This window comes from Macaca mulatta, chromosome 6, assembly GCF_049350105.2.
Source record: "Macaca mulatta isolate MMU2019108-1 chromosome 6, T2T-MMU8v2.0, whole genome shotgun sequence".
Lineage (NCBI taxonomy): Eukaryota > Metazoa > Chordata > Mammalia > Primates > Cercopithecidae > Macaca > Macaca mulatta.
In genome coordinates this window covers 158,817,787-158,842,657 of record NC_133411.1, presented here as the reverse complement: position 1 = coordinate 158,842,657, position 24,871 = coordinate 158,817,787, and the positions used below count along the sequence as shown (strand labels likewise).

Sequence of the window (24,871 nt, the reverse complement as noted above, 5' to 3'; positions counted from 1 at the left end):
CTGCTTTATTCTGGGGGAATTAGGAAGCTGATTGAAAAATTCTTACGAGAAATGAGTACGCAAGAATAAACAGAAAAAGAAAACAGATAAAAAAGAATAGTCAGAAAATTCTGACATAGAAAGTAATAATGGTGACCAGCAGAACTAAAGGCAGTTCTGTCCTAGGCAGAAGTCGCTCAGATCAATGGGATGATCTTAAGGATTATGTCTGTGCCCAAAGTGGGTTTTGTACCAGTGGAGAAAGGTACAAGTTCATCAGCGGTGTTGGGACAATGGGATGGCCACAAAGTGAGCTCTCTAGCTTATTCCTTATACCAAAATAAATTCTAGATGTAATAAAAAATTTTAAATAACCAGGGAAAGAAAAGAGAGCATGAAAAAAGCCTGGAAGAATTAAGAAGAGGCCGGGCGTGGTGGCTCACGCCTGTAATCCCAGCACTTTGGGAGGCCGAGGCGGGTGCATCATGAGGTCAGGAGATCGAGACCACTCTGGCTAACACGGTGAAACACCATCTCTACTAAAAAAAATACAAAAACTAGCTGGGCGTAGTGGCGGGCGCCTGTAGTCCCAGCTACTTGGGAGGCTGAGGCAGGAGAATGGCGCGACCCCGGGAGGCGGAGCTTGTAGTGAGCCGTGATTGCGCCACTACACTCCAGCCTGGGCGACAGAGCAAGACTCCGTCTCAAAAAAAAAGAATTAAGGAGAATAATTTCAGAGCAAGCTTTTCAAAATGTGACATGAGGCCGGGCACAGTGGCTTATGCCTGTAATCCCAACATTTTGAGAGGCCGAGGCAGGCAGATCACCTGAGGTCTGGAGTTGGAGACCAGCCTGGCCAACATGGTGAAATGCTATCTGTACTAAAAATACAAAAATCAGCTAAGCGAGGAGTGGGACTCCATCTCAAGATAAATAAATAAATAAAACAAAATAAAATAAAAATAAATAAAATATGACATGACAATCATAAAAGTCATAAAATTAGATGGAGAAATCTGATTATGAAAAATTAAGGATTTCTGTACAACACACAAAAACACGTAGTCTAAGTAGGAAAGTAAGTGATAAGCTGGGGGGAATATTTGCATCACTTCTAAGAGAAAAAGAGCTAATTTCCTCAGTAAATAAGGTGTTAAATCGATTCCAGGAAAAGGCTAATCCAATAGCAAATGGGCAAAAGGCACAAACCGACAGTTCCCAGAAAAGTTACAGTGCGATATAAACCTATGAAAAGACGGTGATTATAAAACTACAATGAGATATAATTGTTAACTCCTGTTGTCAAAGATGAAAACATTTGCTACCATTCCGCGTTGGGCAGGGTGAGGGAAAGGGCCACCTCGTTCCACATGTGGGAGTGCAAAGAGGCTCAGTCTTTGCGTAGGGCGATTTGGCGGCACCTATCAAAGCTGTAAGCGCTCGTACCCTTTGACCCAGCAATTCCACTTCCAGGATTTCCCCTCTGGATATTCTCCCACATGTGCACAAAGCGTATGTACAGAGTTATTTGTTGCAGAATTGTTTGTAACACAAACAAGATTGAAAACAATCGAAATACCTAGCAATGGGGAACCAGGTTAAATAAACGATAACACTTTCATACAATGGAATGTCTTACAGATTTACAAAGAAATGACATCAAGTGAAAGGTATTATGTTTAATTTTAAAAGAAAAAAAAGCCAGGAGCAGGATCTCAATCATTGTCAAAGTCAAGGTGACCTTATTTAGGTATCTTCAGCTGATGACACACATACCCCTCTGGGAACTCATGTCCTTCCAACATGTATATCAGCATGGATAGCCTTAAGGGAATCAGTGTTTGCTTTCGTAGTATTAATCTTCCTGAGAAAGAAGCAGACCAGTAGGCACAGCATTCTCTCATTCTTCCCCACCTTACAAAATAAAGGCAAACTCCGTTCTTTCTTGACTCTTCCTGCAGTGTGTTGTCCTAGAGACAAAAACCTCTGGGCAGCCAAACAGAGGGACTATTTGAAATATAGTCATGCCTGGGTATACTCAGGGGATCGGCTCCAGGACCCCCTAGTATACCAAAATTGGTACAAACTCAAGTCCTGCAGTAGCTCTGAAAACCCCCTGGATGTGAAGAGTCGGAACCCCCTATACATGGGTTTTGCATCCTGCAATCCATGTTCAGCTGAAAAAAATTCATGTGTAAGTGGACCTGCGTAGTTCAAACCCATGTTGTTCAAGAATCCCCCATACTGGTGTTGTCACAGCCTCTTATAATTAAGGCATTATAAATCTAAGGAAGGGGCCGGGCCCAGTGGCCATGTCTGTAATCCCAGCCCTTTGGGAGGCCAAGGCGGGTGGATCACTTGAGGTCAGGAGTTCAAGACCAGCCTAGTCAACATGGCAAGTCTCCATTTCTACTAAAAATACAAAAATTAGCCAGGCATCATGGTGCGTGCCTGTAATCCCAGCTACTCAGGAGGCTGTGGCAGGAGAATTGCTTGAACCTGGGAGGCAGAGGTTGCAGTGAGCTAAGATCACACCACTGCACTCCAGCCTGGGTGACAGAGCGAGACTCTTTTTTAAATTTTTGTAGAGATGAATAAAGGTCTCACTCTGTTGCCCAGGCTGATCTTAAACTCCTGGGTTCAAGCCATTCTTACACCTCAGCCTCCCAAAGTGCTGGAATTACAGGCATGAACCACTGGACCCAGACTATCTGTTCAAGAGTTTTTACAACTTTAATTGCCAGGCACTCCCCCTGAACCCCACCCCCATTCCCAGCCAGTGGGTGGGATTGTACAGGGGGGCAGCAGGTGAGGGATTTTTCATTTAAACATCTTACTTCTTTCAGAGAATGTATCACTGTTCAGGGACCATGACACTAGGGCAAAGGCACATCAGCAATAAGTACTGAAGATGGCAGCAACTGATTTAATCCACACCACTGTCTTCTTTCTATCATCTGTCTTTACAATTTTTTTTCTTTCTTTTTTATTTGGTCATAGTCTCTCAACAGAATCATATGATCTATCTATCTATCTATCATCTGTCTGTCTGTCTGTCTATCTATCTATCTATCTATCATCTATCATCATCTATCTATCTGTCTGTCTAGTCTACCTACATACCCTCCATGTACCTTTACCTTTCTTAGAATTAAAAATAAAAGATAAGTTGGATGTATTATAACATGCTTATTTAAATTTAAAAATAGGAACTGGGCATGTTAGGGAGGCTGAGACGGGCAGATTGCCTGAGCTCAGAAGTTCAAGACCAGCCTGGGGAACATGGTGAAACCCCATCTCTATTAAAATACAAAAAAACAATTAGCCAGGCATGGTGACTTGCACCTGTAATCCCAGCTACTCTGGAAGCTGAGGCACGAGAATCACTTGAACCTGGGAGGCAGAAGTTGCAGTGAGCCGATATGCAACCACCACACTCCAGCCTAGGCGACAGAGTAAGACTCTGTCTTGGAAAATTTAGATTATCCAGGTATGGTGGTGCATGCTACTTGGGAGGCTGACGTGGGAGGATCACTTGAGCCCAGGAGTTTCAGACTACAGCTAGCTATGATCATGCCACTGCACTGCCCTCCAGCCTGGGCAACAGAGAGAGACTCTGGTTAAAAAAAAAAAAAAAAAAAAGAGGAAAAATGGGCAAAAAAATGCTGAATCCTACTTCAGTCTAGTAACAAGAAATATTCATTCATTAACCAATACTTTTTAAAAAATCCCATCCTATCTTGTTAATAGATGAATTCAAAAAAAGATACTTTGAGTGTTTAATCGTTATTTGTAAAAATAGTAGTATATTTTGTTATTTAATTGTGTACTAATAACTTAATCCAAAAGAAAATTTTTCAACACTTAGAGGCTTATTGTTAAAGAAAAATTTTTAATTATATAATTTAAATAAATGGATATAATTGGTTGCAGGTAATTATGAAAATTGATCAATGAAAGACTTTCAAGCATATATGTAGTATACACACACACACACATATACAGAAACACATATGCATATACATGTACACATATACCCACAATATTAGGATAACATTCTATGGAGAAGTCAAGTGGAAATAGAGGTTTACAGAGACAAGGAAAGATGTAAAACTCTAGACTCTTAAAAGAAAAGCTTGCTTATGTGCTTTTATCATGGGTAAAAAATGACGTAACAAATTTATTTTAAAAAGTCAGTATGGCCGGGCACAGTGGCCACATGTGTAATCCCAGCACTTTGCAAAGCTGAGGCGGGAGGATGGCTTGAGCTCAGGGGTTTGAGGCCAGCCTCGGCAACATAGTGAGACCTTGTCTCTATAAAAAATAAAAATTTCCGGCCGGGCGCGGTGGCTCAAGCCTGTAATCCCAGCACTCTGGGAGGCCGAGGCGGGCGGATCACGAGGTCAGGAGATCGAGACCATTCTGGCTAACACGGTGAAACCCCGTCTCTACTAAAAAAAATACAAAAAACTAGCCGGGCGAGGTGGCGGGCGCCTGTAGTCCCAGCTATTCGGGAGGCTGAGGCAGGAGAATGGCGTAAACCCGGGAGGCGGAGCTTGCAGTGAGCTGAGATCCGGCCACTGCACTCCAGCCCGGGCGACAGAGCGAGACTCCGTCTCAAAAAAAAAAAAATAAATAAAATAAAATAAATAAATAAAAATAAAAATAAAAATTTCCCTGAGTATGATGGCACGCACCTGCGGTCCCAACTACTTGGGAGGCTGAGATGGAAGGATTGCTGGAGCCCGAGAGGTTGAGGCTGCGGTGAGCCCTGATGGTGCCACTGTACTCCAGCCTAGGCAACAGAGTGAGATCCTGTCTCAAAAAAAAAAAAAAAAAAAGTCAGTATGTGTAATGTACTATAAATTAGATCCTTTGAAAATATCAAACTTATGATGTAATAGCTTAAGATGTCAACTTAAAAATGTGTAAGAAGGTAGCACTTTTCAAAATTCTTTAGGTAGGGATTTAACAAAAAACGTTGGGAGACCTGTAATGCAGCATTTCTCAATCTTAGCCCTGTTGACATTTGGGGCTGGCAACCCTGTTCTGGAACTATCCTGCACCTTGTGGGATGCACAGGACTAGACACCAGGAGCACCCCCACCCCTCCCCAGGTGTGACAATCAAAAATGTCTCCAGACATTGCCAAATATCCCCTGCGCAAAAATTGGCCCAAGCTGTTTGCTATAAAGCCATCTCGGGGCCCATTGCTTAGGTATATAATTAGAACTTCTTCACACCTGAGTAGCATGTAGCTGTTGCACACTTGGGGCTTTGGTATCAGACAGCCTGGGTTCAAGTCTCAGCTCTTTCACTTATTGGTGGTGTGGCCTTGAGCAGGTGACTTACTCCCTCACCTCAGTTTCCTCATCTGCTTAAGGAGGATCATGGCAGTGCCTGCTTTGTGGACCATGATGGGGGCTGAGCTGGAGTATGTGGAATGTAGTGCAGTAGGTAGTGGTGTTCGGTGCTTCCTGTGGTATAAGAAGACATATACATTTGGCCTTTGTTCCTGGTTCCTGACAGAGATCCTAAAACCCTTGGAATTTCCTGAGTGATAAGAGTGTCTTTTGTTCTGATGGGATGACTCTTGGCAGGACCCTAGACAGCTTCAGGCTGGGGGCTGGTCACCAGAAAGATCAAGCCTTCATTTAAAGCTTGGAACTTTCAGCCCCATCCCCAACCTCCAGGAAGGGAAGAGGCTGGAGATTAATTGCCAGTGGATAATGATTTAATCAATCATACTTCTGTGATTAAAAACAAGAAAAAACAAAAAACACACACAGACACAAAAACAAAACAAAACAAAAAACGCCATAAAAACCTCTAAACAGCAGTGTTTAGAGAGCTTCTGGTTTGGTAAATACTTCGAGGTGGTGGGGGGCTGGCATGCATTCCCCCTCCCATAACTTCCTCTATCCATCACATTCATTTGGCTATTTCTGAGATGCATCCTTTACAATAAACCAGAAAATGTCAGTAAAGTGTTTCCCTGAGATTTGTGAGCTCATCTAGCAAATTACTGAACCTCAACGCAGGGACACATTTCAACTTTGTTGCCAGGTCAGACAGAAGGGTAGGTAACTTGGGGACCCCATACTTGTGGCTGGCCTCTGAAGTGAGGCAGTCTTGTGGGGCTGAACCCTTAAACCTGTCGGGTCTGATGCTAACTATAGGAATTTAGTATCAGAGTTGAAATGAATTGTAAGACAGTCAATTGGTGTCAGGATTGGTTGTTGTGAGGAAAATCCTAATACTCCCTTCGTGTGTTTTGATTATCTTGGAGTGCTTATGTCCACGGGCTTCCTGTGGTTGGAGGCCCACACCAATTGACTTTGACTTTTTTTTTTTTTTTTTTTTGAGACAGGGTCTTTCTCTGTTGCTCAGACTGGAGTGCAGTGGCACGATCATAGCGCACCGTAGCCTCAACCTCCCAGGCTCAAGTGATTCTCCTGCCTCAGCCTCCTGAGTAGCTAGGACTACTTCAGTAATTTTACTCTAGGGCCAAGATGTTATAGAAACTCTAGAGCGAGGGCGTGACTTCCTTTTCTTCATCAAACTCTTGACATTTCCGCTTAACTCCAGATTTTGCTTCTGACAGTCTGACCAAACCATGAGTTGGAAAGGCTCACAGATCCTCTGGTACTGTGGTGTTTGTGCACGGCTTGTGAGCTAAGAATGGCTATTATATTTATAAACGGTTGGGGGAAAAAATCAACAGAATAATATTTCATGGTCAGGCGTGGTGGCTCACATCTGTAATCTCAGCACTTTGGGAGGCCAAGGCAGGCGGATCACTTGAGGCCAGGAGTTTGAGACCAACCTAGTCAATATGATGAAACCTGTCTCTAGTGAAAATACTAAAATTAGCTGGGTGTGGTGACACACACCTGTAATCTCAGCTACTCAGGAGGCTGAGGCAGGAGAATCGTTTGAACTCCAGAGGTAGAGGTTGTAGTGAGCCTAAATCGTGCCACTGCACTCCAGCCTGAGGAACAGAGTGAGACTCTTGTCTCAAAAAGGAAAAAAAAAAAAAAGAGTATCTCTTGACAAATGAAAATCATAAGACATTCAAATTCCAGTCTCTGTAAATAAAACTGTATTCTTTTACAGATGGCCACATTCTGACTTTCATGAGTCCTAGGCACTTTTGTCTTTGTGCCTCCTTCCTCCATAAAAGTAAATAAGTAAATACAAATTATATTTTATGATTGTGTTGGTATGAAGACAAATATAATCCAGGCTGAATTCATTCTTACATATTCAGTCCTATTGTGTCCTTTTTTTCCTGCTGATCTTGAAAGAAATTAAAATATTTTCATGGGCTCTGGAGAATATCATGGGCCCTCAGTGCTCTGCTGAATGGACGAGCTGACTCTGCTTATCCATGCTATTATCTATGGCTGCTCTCACATCGCAGTGGTAGAGCTCAGTCTTTGCAATAGGGACTATGTGGGCTGTAAAACCTCAAATATTTACTGTCTGGCTCTTTACAGAAAGAGTTTGCCAATTCCTGGTCTAGTGTTTTACCAATGAGGAAAGTGAGGCCCAGAGAGACAACGCGACTTAGCTGGTGTCACACGGGCATTTGTGGAGCAACAAGGCCTTGGACTCAGCCACACCAGCCCTTGCCTGCACACCTACCACTTTCTTAGGCTCCTCCAAGACTTTCCCCAGCAGGATCTCCTGCCGTACCCTCCAGATAGATGTAATTCCAGGGAGGGTCTGAGTAAGTGTCCTGAAAGGGCTGGCTAAGAGGAAGGCTGGAATGCGTTTCCTGAAAGTTGGCCAGGAGTCAGGAAGAACAGCCACTGAAACTCACAGCCAAGGAGCCAAATGTTTCAGGAAGAAACATTTGCCTTGGGGATGGTCCAGGTGGATAAGAGCTCAGCTTGCTTTTAAGAGCTCTACACACGAGGGTGAGCCAGAACAGGAATGAGATGAATGCAGGTGCTGATAATGAAGATGACGACACTGGGTGCATTTACAAAAGCATCTTATGTGATCATCACAGTTAGTCTCAGAAAGGATATATTACATTGACCCATAGGAAACTGCTGAATTTTAACTGATTTGGACTAACAAAATCAGAATTTCATAGGATCCAACTTAATATGAATATCTCATTTTACAAATGAACAGACCGGGACTCAAAGACATGAAGTCGCTTGCCCTGGACACAGCAAGTGAGGAGAAGATGGAAGGTCTAATTCAGCTCTGTCTGATTCCAAAGCCCTGCATGGAATTTTGCACTGTTGTCCTATTGAACTCTATCCCCTCCTCTTGACAATTCGTCTACTGAGAGCATAAGGTTCACATTTCTGAGCACACAATATTTTTGTGGCGTACTCTTGCTTCTTTCTGCATTATAATCATGTTGCCCTTTATTCTATTCCATCCTGACACATCTCTCTTCCTCACTTTGCATGTCTAATCTGTCCCCAAATGCTGCTGAGTTGACTTCCTAAGTGCCATATCTGTCTGGACACTTCTCTTTATTGCCATCTCCATCTCTTGCCCAGATCCTGCAGTGGCTTCCTAACTGGGTTCCCTGTGTATGCTCCTGTCCCTCCTACACTGAAGCCACAGTGATTTCTGTGAAATACAAATGTGACCACGTCACCCTTCTGTTCTAACTCCCGTCACTTTTCCTGTTGCTCTTAGCATGAAGACCATCCCCTTGCCACGGTGCCTGGGCTCTGTGTAGGCTGCCCCTGCTGCTCTGTGGAACTTCTCTTACCAGGTCTCCCACCTGCTCCCTGAGCTCCCCCTACCTTTAAGCTCTTTGCGCCAGGCTTCCTTCTACCAGGGCCTGCACACTAGATGTCCTTCTGCCTGGAATGTGTTTCTCCCACTCCCTTCTTTAGCAAGTAAATGGTTACACATCCTACAGTTATCAGCTGGAGGGGTGCTCTCTCAGGGAAGTCCTCCCTGACCTCCCAGACCTTGGTGAGCTTCTCTTTCTCATATTATCTCCAAGAATGAAAGTCCTTTCCTTCAGAGCAGTCGTTTGTTTACGTGTTAACCTGCATGTGTGGGATAACTGTGCAATTCTCCAGCACATCTGCAAGATCTCTGAGAGCACAGACCATGTGAGCCCAGCCTCTTCCTGGCTTGCAGAGGCCGCTTTCCCTGTGTGTTCTTCCATGGTGATGAAGGCCATGACCCCATGATGGGGGCTGCACCCTTATGAACTCATCTAAACCTCATCACCCCACAAAGGCCCTGTCATCTAATAGCATCATATTAGGGGTTAGGGCTTCCACATATAAGACTGGGAAGAGACAAACATTCTGTCCATTAAAGAGGGCTCCTATGTACCCCCCTCAAGGCCTTTGCTCCATTGTCACCTGTTATATGGCGCCTGGGCTGAGCTAGTCACCTTTACTTTTGTTTTCTTTCTTTCTTTCTTTCTTTCTTTTCTTTCTTTCTTTCTTTCTTTCTTTCTTTCTTTCTTTCTTTCTTTCTTTCTTTCTTTCTTTCTTTCTTTCTTTCTTTCTTCCTTCCTTCCTTCCTTCCTTCCTTCCTTCCTTCCTTTCTTTCTTTCTCTTTCTTCTTCCTTCTTTCTTTTCTTTCTTTATTCTCTTCTTTCTTTCTCTCTTTCTTTCTCCTTCCTTCCTTCCTTCCTTCCTTCCTTTCTTCTTTCTTTCTCTCTCTCTTTCTCCTTCCTTCCTTCCTTCCTTTCTTCTTTTTTTTTTTCCCCCACCTTGGACCTTTTTCTGCCATTCTACTTAGCATATTGTGATGACAGGTTTTTTTTTGCCCTGTGTTCCTTAAGTGACTGTGAGCTCCCTGAAGGTCCCTCTGGATCCCCCGTGCCCAGCACAGCACCCGGGACCCCAGTGCATATAAGGGGGAGGTGCTGAAGTGAATGTGAAGCTTCATCTTTAGGGCACAGGGCTCGAATTGACTTTTCTGGCACCTCGGTGTCCTTCCTTCATCCCATGCACACAGCAAATCTCTGTCTATAAAATTCTTAGGTGTGTTTCTGCAACCACTGGGAGTGTTTTTCACATGATCCCTCCAGCTAAGGGAAGTAAGCATCCAGTGCCCTCCTGAAGCCACCAGGCAGCCAGTGACTCTTGTATGCATAGCTGAGCATGTATTTGCTCAACCTATCTGACATTGTAACATGTCCACAGCACTTATTAAAGCATGGGGCATGTATTCTGAGGTTATTATAAAGCATAAAGGTGTCTCTAAGAAATGTATGCACTTCTGAAAGCTTACTTAAAGACTTATTTGAATTTTTGAGAGTTTACATAGTTTAAAATGTGCAGTGGCATGATCATAGCTCACTGTGGCCTCAAACTCCTGGGCTCAAGCGATCCCCTCACCTCAGCCTCCCAACGTGCTGGGACTACGGGCACATGCCACCACACCTGGCTAATTTGTGTATTTTTCATAGGGACAGGGTCTCGCTATTTTGCACAGGTTAATCTTGAACTTCTGGCCTCAAGTGATTCTCCTTCCTCAGCCTCTGAAAGTGCCAGGATTATAAGTGTGAGCCACTGTGCCAGGCCCATAACTAAAGATTTTATTTAAACTTGTTAATATTTCATGAGTAACTCTTACAGCCTCACAGACCGGCTTATAGAAAATATGCCCCATACAGCTGATTAATTATAAAATTATCCAAGCAGCAAGTTAGGTTCAGAGCCCCAGCCTTCTCTCACCCCTCACTCTCCCCAGCTCCTGCCCGTTGGTCTCACCCTGCCACAGGCAGTCGTTGCTGCAGGCCAGCTCTTCTGCCCTCCTGTTGAATTACTGCAGCAACCCATCCCCCTCCATCCTGCTCTTTTCTTCCTTCTCCATCCTACAAGTCTTGCCAACTGCCTTCCTGCAGCACAGCTATGAAGAGGTCACAATTGGGCCTTCGACCTTCAGCTGCTCCCCATTGCTTACTGGATACAGTCTGCACTCCCTGGCGTGAAATTTAGGGCCCATGCCATATGGCCCTGCATTACCAGGATTACCTGCTTTAAAATGTTTTCTCAAATCCACCCCCCTTGCTCCTTCCTCTTGCTCCAATTCTTTGTCTGTGTCCCCTTCCTTTCTGTTTTCTGTTGTACCCACCTATGTAATAATACCTGCCTTGCCTTTCTATGAGTGGGACACTCCCTTAAGAGTTTACCTTTGAACCCTTTCTACCTACCCACACCCCTTCCTTTTCTTTTTTTTTAGATTGAGTCTCGATCTATCACCCAGGCTAGAGTGCAGTGACATGATCTCAGCTCACTGCAACCTCTGCCTCCCGAGTTCAAGCGATTCTCCTGCCTCAGCCTCACAAGTAACTGAGATCACAGGTGCATGCACCATGCCCAGCTAATTTTTGTATTTTTAGTAGAGATGGTTTCACCATGTTGGCCAGGCTGGTCTCGAACTCCTGATCACAAATGATCCGCCCACCTCAGCCGCCCAAAGGGCTGGGATTACTGGCGTGAGCCACGGCACCTGGCCCTTTCCACTCCTTAATGCAAGGCCTCTTTGCTACAGCTGTTCACAGTTCTCTCTACACTATACATTTTCTTTTTTCTTTTTTTACCTTTTAAATTTTGTGTGTGAGAGTTTCTGCCAGATGAGGAAATGGCCTAGAAGAGAAAGAAATCTCTTAGTATTAAACAAAACTCCTAAATCAGAAAAGCTAACTGACTGATAGAAAAAAGGAGCATATTGCCTCCAATGGAGCAAAAAGTGATTCTTGAGGGAGGAGAGCAAATCTTAGCTATTACAGTGGCCTGTGGTTCTCCAAACAGATGGACGGCATATCTGCGGTATTAAAAGCTCCTGGTGGGGCAATTACTGAAAAAGTATCTAAAAAGGCTCTTTGGCAGTTGGGGCAGGGAACAATGATGAGAAAAAAGGTTGAGAAACACTTCTCTACAGTAGACAAGACTGAAGGGACTCTGAAGATGTGATGAGATTTAAATGAAATTGATGTTTGGACAGTCCCTGGAACAGTGCTTGATACATAAGAAAACCCAGTACATGTTCCTTATGCACATACCATGTTCAGACACAATACTTAGATTTCTCCATCCACCATCTCATTTAATCTTACACCTGTTTTGTGAGTAAAGTGCGATTATCATTACAGACAGGGAAATGGAGGCTCAGCGAGGTGGGGGTAGTTGCCCAGTGTCCAATCTCTGATCACTGACAGAGGCAGGATCTAACGCTGTCTGATTTCAAAGCCCAATCCCTAGATGCAATGGGTGTGAGCCCTTTCCTCACAACGAGACAAAGTCACCTACTAGTGGGGGTGGAGAAAGGTGAGAGAGATGGAATTAACCAGTACATGAAGTCTTAAATGGCCCCGGACTGATAGAGGGTGTCTTGTGTGCCCAGGGCCATGATGATGACCGCCTGTGATCTCTCAGCCATCACCAAACCCTGGGAGGTGCAGAGCCAGGTATGAACTCCTGTTGACCCGAGAGGAGGGGCATCCCAGTACTGGGAGCAGCAGGTCATGAGGCTTGGGCTCTCTCAGCCCAGCTCCAGAACCAGCTCACCTGTGTTCCATCCTCCCTTACCAAGACATGGGAATCACTTTACGTCTCTCCAGTGATGACAGCAAAGCGAGGGTGGCAGGGTTTAACCTTTTGGTTGAGTTGGAATTGCAAGTGGGGTGGGAGCAGGGGTAGGGGATTGGGCTGGGGCTTTGACTCTGCGTGTGTGAGGGTCTGTCTGTTGCAGGTAGCTCTGCTGGTGGCTGCCGAATTCTGGGAACAAGGTGACCTGGAGCGCACGGTACTGCAACAGAATCCCATTGTGAGTAGATAGCGGATGTCAGCCTGATGTTAGGCGTGTGTGCTCCATCCTGACCTAGATGTGACCTTGCCATGATGGAGAGATGTGTGACTTTACCACAAAGATGACCTTTTCCTAATGCAGTGGTTCTCAAAATGTGGTCTTCAGGCCACTGTCAACCTCATTGCTTGAGAACATGTTAGGGATGTATATTCACAAGCCTCACCCTAGGTGTACCCAACCAGAAGCTCTGCAGGTGGGGCTCTGCAATGAGTGCTCTAACTAGTAAGCCCTCCTAAAGTTTGGGAAATGTGTCCTTAGCTCACTCAACTGCAGAGCTTGGCAAGCGGACTCCAACACTTAGATTGCCCTTTCAATTCCACAGGTCTAGAAGTCCATCCGCCTCCCCTGACCCTAATCTAACAGCACAGAGTGAGCAAGCTGTGCACCTATCAACATTGAAAGTTAACTTGGCTGAGACAGTCAGCCAGCTTTCCATGGAGATGGAGAGATGGGGAGATGGGGAGATGGGAAGAGCAACCAAAGTTTCCCTGAAGTCCCTGAAGGCAAAGCTGGGAAGCAGAGCAGGGTTTGCAAAGGATGGGTTAAAGAGAGAGACATTTTGGGGACAAACCATTGACATCTGGATAGGCTAAACCTGTGAGAGTGTGCTAAGGATGCAGGGGCCACCATGGCAGGCTTAGGCAGGAGCCGAGGGAGAGTGGAAGGCTGGGAGGAGCAGGTCCTGTCGTGAAGGAACACGTGAAGGGCCCCATGGGCTTTGTCGTTCTCTCTCTCTCTCTCTCTCTCTCTGTAATATTTTCAAATATAATGAGAATAGTCAGTGAATTCTAGTGCCCATCAGCCACAGCCAACAATTTGTAGCAGTCTGCCATTCTTGTTGTATCTATTCCATCCAGTGCATTTTTTTGCTTTTGGTTGCAGTATTTTAAAGTAAATCTCAGACTCTATATCTCTTCCATAAATACTTTGGCACATATCTCTATGAGACAGGAGTGTAATATGGACAAACCATAAACACAACCACAATACCATTAACAATCACAAAATTCATATACTCAGTATCATCTAATCCCCAATTTCTGTTCATTTTTCTTGATTAAGAAACAGAGTTCAGTTGATTTGTTCAGATCAGGATCTAATCAAGGAGCATACTGCCTCTGGTTTTAATGTCTCTTAAGTCTCTTTTAATCTGTAGCAGGCCCTGCCACCCCTCCCACCCTCTGGCCTTTTTCTGGTATGCCGTTTATTTGCTGAAGACAGTGGGTCTTGTTTTTGTGCAGTTTCCCACATTCTGGATTTCGGTGGTTGCACCCTCATGGTGCTCTTTAACATGTTTCTCTATTCTCCTATCTCCTGCAAAATGCTCATCAGGTCAGGAAACATGATGAGTTTACAGTTTGATTTTAGTAAGAATGCTTCATAGATAGGGTGGGTTTCTCTTACTGTCCAGTGCAGTTAACTCTTTCTCCCCTATGACAGCCCATGATGGACAGAAACAAAGCAGATGAACTCCCTAAGCTTCAAGTCGGCTTCATTGACTTTGTTTGCACCTTCGTCTACAAGGTAGGCCCTTGGCTTCCTCACACTCAAAAACATGTATTTGATAAACCTGGGATTTCCAGACAACATCGGGAATAATAAGCCCTAGCAGGTGACCAGTGGGTGATACTTTACAAAGCGCTTCTCATCTCTAATGGGGCATTTGATTCTCAGGACAGCTCTGTGGATCTTATGTGATTGCAGCTCTAGACTCCAGCCTGGGGCACATCCTAGTTGCTTAATACATAGCTGTGGGGCAAATGACTAAGCATAGATTCAGAGAGAGGAAGGGGAAACACAGCAGACATATGTCCTTCTAACTTCCCTAGCTGGTGGAAACATTATAGGCCAAAAGTAATTGTGAAAAGATAATCTGGATTTTCTCTTTGAGCTCTTGTTCAAAGTTAGTCTCCTTGAGAAACTCACTGCTCCCAACTTTCTGTTATCTGTGCCACCATCCACCTCTCACTTTTAATTTTTATTTTGGCCATGTTACACATGAGAAGACAGAAGTCAGAGATGCAAAATGACAGTGCCAGTGTCACTGGACTCAGCCATAAGGCAGGATTTAGTCCAGATCTCTTTATGCTGTGTGAGTGCAGCCCTTCTGCTAGGAAGAAGTCAAATTTTCTAAAAGGCAACAAGAGCATCTGAGATATAACTCAGAATAACTGGGGTGCTCTAACCCACAGGGCACAGTGGCTGGTGCTTGCCACCATCATCAGTAATATTTCTTTTTTTTCATTGAGGACATGTGTTTTTTGCTGGCGTTTTTTTTTTTTTTTTTTTTTTTTTTTTTTTTTTTTTGAGACAGGGTCTCCCTCTGTCACCCAGGCTGGAGTGCAGTGGCACCATCATGGCTTACAGCAGCCTTGACCTCCCAGGCCCAAATGATCCTCCCACCTCAGTCTTCTGAGTAGCTGGGACCACAGGTGCACACCACCACATCCAGCTAATTTTTTTTTTTTTTTTTTTTTTTTTTGAGACAGAGTCTCACTCTGTCACCCAGGTTGGAGTGCAGTGGTCTCACTCACTGCAATCTCTACCTCACTGCAACCTCTACCTCCTGGGTTCAAGCAATTCTCCTGCCTCAGCCTCCCAAGCAGCTGGGACTACAGGCACGTGCCACCACACCCGGCTAATTTTTGTATTTTTAGTAGAGACGGGGTTTTGCCTTGTTGGCCAGGCCGGTCTCAAACTCCTGGCCTCAAGCAATCCACCCACCTCAGCCTCCCAAAGTGCTGGGATTACAGGTGTGAGCCATGGTGCCCGGCTGAGGGAATGAGTTTTAATCATCAGGAATATTATTAAATAAGGGAGACGGAGCTAAGTGCTTTATGTACGTTATCAAAATCACACTGTGGGGTAGGTATTATTACTATCCTGATTTCATGGCTGAAGGTGAGCTCTGGTAGTGACCCACCCAAGGTCACATAGTTTGTGGCAGAGCCTGGACCAGAACCCAGGCATCTCCGAACAGTTGGCTCTGGCTGGCATTTCGCAGTGGGCCCTGGATTTGCTGTTCTTACATTGGGCAAATCCACTCCATCAATCTGCATCTCAATTTCCTTACCTGAAGATGTAGAAGTGATGAATGTTATTTTCCTACCTCACAGGAATTTGAGGACCAGAGGAGATAAATTGCTTCATAAACTGTAATGTGCCGTGCTCAAAGAGCTGTAAGAGCCTTTAAGAATCATCTTCTCGGTGGCTCATGCCTATAATCCCAGCACTTTGGGAGGCCAAGGCAGGGGGATCATTTGAGGTCAGGAGTTCAAGACCAGCCTGACCAACATGGTGAAACCCCATCTCTACTAAATACCAAAAAAAAAAAAAAAAAAAAAATTAGCTGGGTGTGGTAGCGCATGCCTGTAATCCCAGCTACTTGGGAGGCTGAGGCAGGAGAATCACTTGAACCCAGGAGGCAGAGGGTGCAGTGAGCCAAGATTGCGCCACTGAACTACAGCCTGATCAACAGAGTGAAACTCAGTCTCAAAAAAAAAAAAAAAAAAAAAAGATTTATCTTCTCAACATCCCATTTCACTCAGAAAGTATTTACTGAGTATCCTTGTGTCCCATACCTTGTGCTAGGCCAGGGCCACCCCAGGCAACAAGGCAGCCAATATCCCTGCCCTCTCCAGGTTCTCAGCCTTTCAGGGAGACAAGCAAAGGGAGTCATGACAAGGAAGCAAGGTGTGGTAAGAGAGGGCTTTGGGAGCTTCCAATGGGGGACTCCATTTACCTAGGGGGCCAGAAGAGGCTTCTTGGAGAAAGTGATATGTAATTGGAGGCCGCAAGGAAGAAAAGGGGAGGTTAGAGTGTTCCAGCAAAGTGAACAGCTTGGGTTGAGCATGGTAGCTCACGCCTGTAATCCCAGCACTTTGAGAAGCCAAGGCAGGAGGATCACTTGAGGCCAGGAGTTTGAGACCAGCCTGGGCAACATAGGGAGACCCTGTGTCTACAAAAATAAAAAATTACCTGTGTGTGGTGGCAGGCGCCTCTAGTCCCAGCTACTTGGGAGGCTGGGGTGGGAGGATGGCTTGAGCCCAGGAGTTTGAGGCTGCAGTGAGCTGTGATTGTGTCACTGCACTCCAGCCTGGACAACAGTGAGGCCCTATCTTGGAAAGAAAAAAAAAAAAAAAAAGAGCAGCTTGTGTGAGGCTCACAGAATGGAGGACACACTCTAGGAACTAAGAGATTTGGATTGCTTGGAGAATGCAAGATGGTCAGGGGCAGGAGGACACTGGGTCATGGAGTTAGGGGTTTTCACTTCATCCTGAAGGACAGGGGTGCCACAGGAGGAGCACAGGCTGGTATGGACCAGAGGTCCTGCAGTATCAGCATAGTGACGGGAGGCCCCGCGGCATCAGCATGGTGACGGGAGGCCCCGTGGCATCAGCGTGGTGCCGGGAGGCCTGCTACCCTGAAGCAGCTCATTCCAGTGTTGGGCATTTCCAGCTGTGCCACCCGCTTGAGCCCCGACCCTGGGGCCTGGCTCTTGTGCCAGAGGCACATACTCTGTCTTCCAGGAATTCTCCCGTTTCCACAAGGAGATCACCCCAATGTTGGACGGGATCACCAACAATCGCAAAGAGTGGAAGGCGCTTGCTGACGAGTATGACGCCAAGATGAAGGTGCAGGAGGAGGAGAAGCAGAAACAGCAGTCAGCCAAGCCAGGTTTGTGGAAGCGGGAAGCAGGGACTCCCACCACCCACTCCCTGGGCACTCGGTGTCTGCTTCTGGCCTCAGAGCCTCATACACGGAGTCTCATTCAGGCCTCCTGATGGCCAGTATTGTCCCCATTCTGTGTGTGAGAGCACCGAGGCTGGAAGAGACCAAGTCACACAGTAAGAGGCAGAGCCTGGTCCCCAAGATTGAGGCTGAGGAAAGCTCCAGGCCTCCCAGCAAGTGCCCCCTCAAGCAACATAGCACAGACTCTGATTTTTGGGCTGTGGACTTATGTCCCTACCCTGGGGCAAAGGAGAAGATATATAATTCTTGGTTGGAAGGAATTTTATTTTTATTTTTATTTTTTTTGAGCCGGAGTCTCACTCTGTCGCCCAGGCTAGAGAGCAGTGGCACAATCTCCACTCACTGCAACCTCCACCTCCCAGGTTCAAGGAATTTTTCCGCCTCAGCTTCGTGAGTAGCTGGGATTACAGGCACCCAGCACCACGCCTGGCTAATTTCTGTATTTTTAGTAGAGATGGGGTTTCACCATATTGGCCAGGCTGGTCTTAAACTCCTGACCTCAGGTGATCCACCTGCCTCGGCCTCCCAAAGTGATGGGATTACAGGCATGAGCCACTGCGTCCGGCCTTGGAAGGAATTTGAGGCCCTATTTCCAGCCTTCTGTCTGATGTTTGAGTCCTATCTGTACCATCATGAGTTTATGCTTGCATACCACCAGTGACAGAGGCCTCACTACCTTATATGACATCCTTATTCAGTACCACTATTAGAAAGGTCTACCTTGAACTCAAATTGTTCTCCTTGTTGAAGCTTCCACTTAGCGGTCATGGTTCTGCCTTCAGAATCAAATGGGATTTGTTTGTTCTAACTCTTTACTACTGACAGCACTGCCCCTCCCCCAAGTCATTTCTTTTACTGGTTGTGTGATCTGTTTCCTCACAGGACATGGCATCTCGTCCCTGCCTCACCCTGACTGCCCTCCTTCGCACACCCATCCCTCTTCACCCATGGCTCTTACACATGGAAAATATCAGGGCCTCAGCTCTGCTCTGAGCAGTGTGGGTTGATTCTAAATGGGCAGCTGCAAACGTAGGGGCCACTTAGAGTTTTGCAGTTTATGCTGTGCACAACTCCAGGGAGCATCCTGTACATCACAGATGTGTATAGCTATTTTGATTTTCCAGAAAAATGGCAGTGAGATATCCTGGGAAATAAGTGCATTTTTCTAATTTGTACAAATTGTCTTTTGGGCAAGTAGTAGGTCAGTGCAAATTTGTGGCCTTCAGATAAAAAAATACAGATTTGGCTTACATTTTTTTCTCCTTCTTTTTTTCCTTATAGCTAGAGAATCAGTAGCAACATTTTTTTAAATGTGATTTTTTTGGCCACATTTTAAAATTGGAATATTTAAGATTAAAAAAATCCAGATTTACAGCCTTTCCTTCTTTCTTTTTTGGAGATAGAGTCTTGCTTTGTTGCCCAGGCTAGAGTGCAGTGGTGTGATCATAGTTCACTGCAGCCTCAAATTCCTGGCCTCAAGCGATCCTCCCACCTCAGCTTCCCTAGCAGCTGGGACTTCAGGTGTATGCAACCATGCCCGGCCAATTTTTTTTTTTTTTTTTTTTTGTAGAAACCAGGTCTTGCTATGTTGCCCAGGTTGACCTCCAACTCCTGGGCTCAAGTGATTCTCCTGCCTTAGCCTCCTGAAGTCTTGGGATTACAGGCGTGAGCCACTGTGCCTGGCTCAGCTTTTCTTTCTAAAAGAGTAAAAGGGTAAGATCTGGCCACACCAGTCTATCATTTTTACATGACAACAATTGGCTGAACCTGAGTGACAATTGCCCCCTTTGGATGAGACAGAGGTTGTCTCTAGTTTGTCAGTGTTCACCACTCCCCAGGTCTCCCAGACGCTCGTGCCAAGTACTGGTTCTCCCTTGTCATCATCCTCGTGCTGCTATTTTTCTTAGAGAAAAGTTCTCAGTTTCTGTGATTCTCCTCACACCTGGTTTGTCTTCTGCATCTGTTGGTCGCTGAAAGCTTTTAAGTTTGCAACTCTTGGTCCAAATTAGGTCAAAGGGGAAGCCCACGGCAGCCTCTTGTCACCTGGTGTGTTCTTTTTCCTGTTTCATTGCAGCAGCCGCAGGAAATCAGCTGGGGGGAAACCCCAGCCCAGGGGGTGCAACTACATCCAAGTCCTGCTGCATCCAGTAACACCACCGAGGATCTGCTGGCCGGACGGCACCACCCTTTCCTGGGAAGACGTGACTCAAGCCAGTGGAAGACCACCCACCCTGAGAAGTCAAAGAGTCATAGGATTTCAAAACTGATACAGAATTTCGCTTCCAGGAGTGTTCAATCTTTTGGCTTCCCTGGGCCACATTGGGAGAAGAATTGTCTTGGGTTGTGCATAAAATACACTAACACTAATGATAGCTGCTGAAATTAAAAAAAAAAAAAATCACACACACAAAAAATCTTATAACGTTTCAAGAAAGTTTATGAATTTGTGTTGGGCTGCACTGAAAGCCATCCTGGGCCGCCTGTGGCCCACAGGCCATGGGTTGAACAAGCTTGGCTTATACCTTATCCAGTGGTTTTTAAACATTCTTTTAGTCTTGAGAACTGCCTATTGAGCTAAAACCAGTATTCTAGCTTTCACAGACATTAATTAAACATTTAATTAATGCCAGATGCACTGGCTTGCTTAGGATCATTTTTGTTCTTATACTTTCATTTAATGTATTGTAAAAATTCTCAAGCATTTTCAAAAGTAGAGAATTGTACATTGAATCCCCACATACCCATCACCCAGATTCCAGTATCAAGATTTTGCTACATGTATTTCATCTGTCCTTTTTATGTTTCCTTTTCAATTTTTTTTCTTACCTGAAGTGTTTAATGGCAAATCCTGGCTAGGCGTGGTGGCTCGCACCTGTAATCCCAGCACTTCAGGAGGCTGAGGCAGGCAGATTGCGTGAGCCCAGGAGTTTGAGACCAGCCTGGGTAAAATGGCAAAACCCTGTCTCTACAAAAAATACAAAAATTAGCCAGGTGTGGTGGCGCTCACTTGTAGTCTCAGCTACTCAGGAGGCAGAGGTGAGAAGATCCCGTGAGCCCAGAAGGCGGAGGTTGCAGTGAGCTGCGATCATGCTACTGCACTCCAGCTTGGGTGACCGAGCGAGACTCTGACTCAAAAAAAAAAAAAAAAAAAGGCAAATCCCAAACTTATCATTTCACACCTCTACTAAGTCATCTTTAAAGAAATAAGGATGTTTTCTAACATAGCCGCATCACTGGCCCATGCAACCGATGCCTGCCTAATACCCAGCTGTGATGTATGCTTTGATGGGCTGCACAGACCCCAAGCTTCAGCAAAGGACTTGGGACCCCACCAGCTTTGAGTGCTGTTGACAGACCACCCTCAGTATCAGCCCCATCAGGGGTTACTGCAGCCTTTGCCAGGGTGGCCTACACCCAATGACTGACCCATGCCAAGTGGAGAGGCCTGGCCATCTTGGCTGAGCACAGGATAATTGTGCAGGGCTGTTCCAGCTCCAGGACTCCTCGTGGGGTCCACTAAGGCTGTCGCTGGGCTCACATCACAACTCGACTTCTTCTTCTGCCCACTCCTATCTCCTTCCCTTCCCCAAGCATCGGCTCCCAGGGCACTGCTTAATAAGCATCCTGCAGACTAAGTCCATTTTAGAGTCTGTTTTCTGGGACACCCAACTTGTGATGCCAGCCCTTAATCAACCTTCCTTCATTCTCATGAATGTTTTTAGTGGCTGGCTTGCCTGAATCTGATCCAAACAATTTCACACATTGAATTTAGTTTTCTTTTTGTTGGTTTTTAGAAAAAAGATGTACTTTTTATTCTTGGATTTTTCATTGATTTCACAGAGTATAAATTAAGACAAATTATTCTCAATTTCAGAACTTCTATTTCTTAAGTTAACAGGCATTCTGTTGGTTTAAAAAGATATATGTGGGCCGGGTGCGGTGGCTCACACCTGTAATTCTAGCACTTTGGGAGGCCAAGGCGGGTGGATCACCTGAAGTCAGGAGTTCAAGACCAGCCTGGCCAACATGGTGAAACCCCATCTCTGCTAAAAATACAAAAATTAGCTAGGTGTGGTGATGCGAGCCTGTAATCCCAGCTACTCAGGAGGCTGAGGCAGGAGAATCGCTTGCACCGGGGAGGCAGAGGCTGCAGTGAGCTGAGATCACGCCATTGCACTCCAGCCTGGGTGACAAGAGCAAGACTCTGTCTCAAACTAAACAAAACAAAACAAAACTAAACTAAACTAAATTTCTCTCTCTCTCTGTCTTTCATGACGAGGTCTCACTCTATCGCCCAGGCTGGAGTGCAGTGGTATGATCATAGCTCACTGGAGCCCCAACCGCCTGGGCTCAAGCAATCCTCCCATCTTAGCTTACCAAGCAGTGGCGACCACAGGCATGTACCACCATGCCCTGCTAATTTTTTTTTTTTTTTTTTTTGAGACAGAGTCTTGCTCTGTCGCCCAGGCTGGAGTGCAGTGGCCGAATCTCAGCTCACTGCAAGCTTCGCCTCCCGGGTTTACGCCGCCCTGCTAATTTTTTAAAACCTATTTTTGTCGACATGGGGTCTCATTCTGTTGCCCAGGCTGGCCTCAAACTCCTGACCTCAAGCAATCCTCTTGCCTCAGCCTCCCAAAGTGTTGGGATTATAGGCGTGAGCCACTGCACCTGGTCAGGACTTATTTCTTTTAAACCAAATCTAAGTATGTTCTGGCAAGTCTGCAATACCTAGCAGAATGCCACTGGCCTGATCAGCATTCGCACCATAGTAGCTGATGTTGAAAACAGCACAAATAAACCAGAATTTGAAAATGACAATAACATGCTAAAAATTTGCAAGTCAGTTTCTGTTATGCTTGTCCAAATCCTCATTTTTTAAATTCTCTGTTGTTCTCCCCCATCAGCTTTATGGAGATACAGTTAGCAAATAAAACTTATACATATTTAAGGTACACACTGCGATGTTTTGATATACATTGTGAAATGATTGCCATAATTAAGCTAATTAATAGATCCATCACCTCACATAGCTATGGTTAAGTTTCTGAAGTCTCTTTTAATCTATGAAGTGCTCCTTCCTTTTTTCCATTGCCACCAACTTGCAGAAATTGAGTCAGTTTCCCCACATCCTGTATTTATCTGTTTGTTTCTTTGTGGCCACATGTAACACATTCCTGTCTCATTCTAATAAATGGACATTAGCTCTAGAACTTTTCTTCCTTCCACACTGAATGTTATGCAGAAACTAATATATTAAAACAGTTGCTTTGAGGAGAGGGAGGCACATGGTTTTCCCAAACTGTAAACCACTGATCTACTGTAATCTCTCTTTTTAGACACACAAGGAAATTGAAGGCCAGTGAGAGATGGGGCTGGGCCAAGTTCCTAGTACAGTTCCCTGGCTTCCCTCCAGGAGATGCCCAAGGTCACAGAGAACACAGTGTACAGGGCATCCACATCCTGGTGGCCTCCAGAGCAGATCAATCTGGGCCCCTGACGCATGAGCCCTGCTCCTATTTGCAGGTCATGATGTCAATAGAGAGCTGGGTCTGGAACTTGCATCTTTAAACTCCCAAACTAGATGTTCTGCTCTGCTGCAATGCACACTCTGAGAGCAGTGGTCTTTAAGCAGAGGCCTGTCCTAAGAATGTCACATGTGGTGGTTACATGGCAGAGTAGCAAGGAGAAATAAGTGTCACTCAGGAACACGTAGGCATTGATGTTGCTGGTCCTGACTCTGCTGCCATGTTTCTGAGTCCCTTCGGCAGGTTCCTTCTGCTCCACTTCCAGCCTTCCCAATCTGTCAAAAAAAGGTCAAGATCCTTGCGGTGCCTCTCTCAGAGGACTATGGTTAGCACCAAATGAGACTGAGCGCAATAAGGATCACAGTTGACGTTGATTAAGTACTTACCATGTCCTAGGTACTGTGCACGATCTAATTTCATCCTAATAACAATACTCCAAGGGAGAAACTGTTACTAGCTCCATTTATCACATGGTGAGGAGCAGACAGAGAGATTAGAAAACCTACCCAAGGACACCCAGCTGGTAAATGGTGGAGCCAAGATTCAAAGCTAAGCAGCTTAGGCCAGGCGTGGTGGCTCACGCCTGTAATACCAGCACTTTGGGAGGCCGAGGTGGATGGATCACCTAAGGTCAGGAGTTCAAGACCAGTCTGGCCAATATGGTGAAACCATCTCTACTCAAAATACAAAAATTAGCTGAGTGTGGTGGCAGGTGCCTAATCCCAGCTACTTGGGAGGCTGAGGCAGGAGAATCACTTGAATCCAGGAGGCAGAGGTTCCAGTGAGCCGAGATTTCACCATTGCACTCCAGCTGGGCAACAAGAGCAAGACTCCATCTCAAAAAACAAACAAACAAACAAACAAAAAGTGCCATGCAGATTGACACCAGAACCCCAGCTTATAAGCATTTTCCTTGCACCATACTACTTCTGCAAATCAGGTTTTCTTGTTGTTGTTGTTTTTAAAGAACGTTAAGAAAATAAAGGACCTTTGAGTTCAGCTAAGCAAATTGTTTCATATTTGGGAAAGCCAGGGACCAAAGAGGTGGTTTACCCAATTCACACAATACAGAAGTGGCAGAGATGGGTCCCAAAGGCAGGTCTTGAGGCTCTGCATCTGCCATCCTATTCCTTGTACTATGGGTAGGATCCACTCAGGAATTCCTGATTGATGGGGCCACTGCCCTGCAGTGCATGGAACAGCAGGCCTGTTCTCCTGAAGCTTACCATCTACAACAGATGGGCAACAGGTACTGAGCCCTCAACCACACACATACTCTCATCACACCAGAGAGCTCTGCCCCTAAGTAGAAACATTCCTATTAATTTTAATGGGAAAAAAATCATGATGTGTTCCCTTGCAATCAAAGAAATCCAAACAATTTCCATGGCATGGGAAAATAAATCACCTGAACAAGGAGAATATATGTATGAGTTTGTATGAGTTTATGTAATAAATAGCAACCGGAAAATAGTTTGCACATAACATAAAATGTAATCATGCATTGCACCTGTTCTTGTTTATTGTATTTATTTATTTTGAAACGGAGTCTTGCTCTGTTGCCCAGGCTGGAATGCAGTGGCACAACCTTGGCTTACTGCACCCTCTGCCTCCCAGGTTCAAGCAATTCTCCTGCTTCAGCCTCCTAAGCAACTGGGATTACAGGCGATCGCCACCACGCCCCGCTAATTTTTGTATTTTTAGTAGATACGGGGTTTCACCATGTTGGCCAGGCTGGTCTCGAACTCCTGACCTCAGGTGATCCACCCGCCTTGGCCTCCCAAAGTGCTGGGATTACA

At 45.4% G+C, this 24,871-nt stretch overlaps 2 protein-coding genes across 4 annotated transcripts in view; one reads left to right on the top strand and one right to left on the bottom strand.

Annotated features, from left to right (window-relative positions):
- The window catches only part of PDE6A (phosphodiesterase 6A), an 83,707-nt gene extending 63,763 nt beyond the window's left edge, over window positions 1–19,944 (top strand). Inside the window, 5 exon segments of the mRNA NM_001278479.1 lie at window positions 12,331–12,394; window positions 12,679–12,753; window positions 14,236–14,319; window positions 17,325–17,472; window positions 19,622–19,944. Coding sequence (NP_001265408.1) covers window positions 12,331–12,394; window positions 12,679–12,753; window positions 14,236–14,319; window positions 17,325–17,472; window positions 19,622–19,698 — 448 coding nt within the window. The 3' untranslated portion in view covers window positions 19,699–19,944.
- Window positions 4,648–24,871, bottom strand: part of PPARGC1B (PPARG coactivator 1 beta) — a 145,168-nt gene continuing 124,944 nt past the window's right edge. For 2 of the 3 annotated variants that reach the window (XM_077937328.1, XM_077937330.1), the window contains one exon: window positions 21,967–23,347. In XM_077937328.1, coding sequence (XP_077793454.1) covers window positions 23,247–23,347 — 101 coding nt within the window. In that variant the 3' untranslated portion in view covers window positions 21,967–23,246. Of the gene's footprint in view, window positions 4,795–21,966; window positions 23,348–24,871 lie in introns of those variants that run through there. The other variant, XM_077937329.1, reaches the window with a different exon arrangement.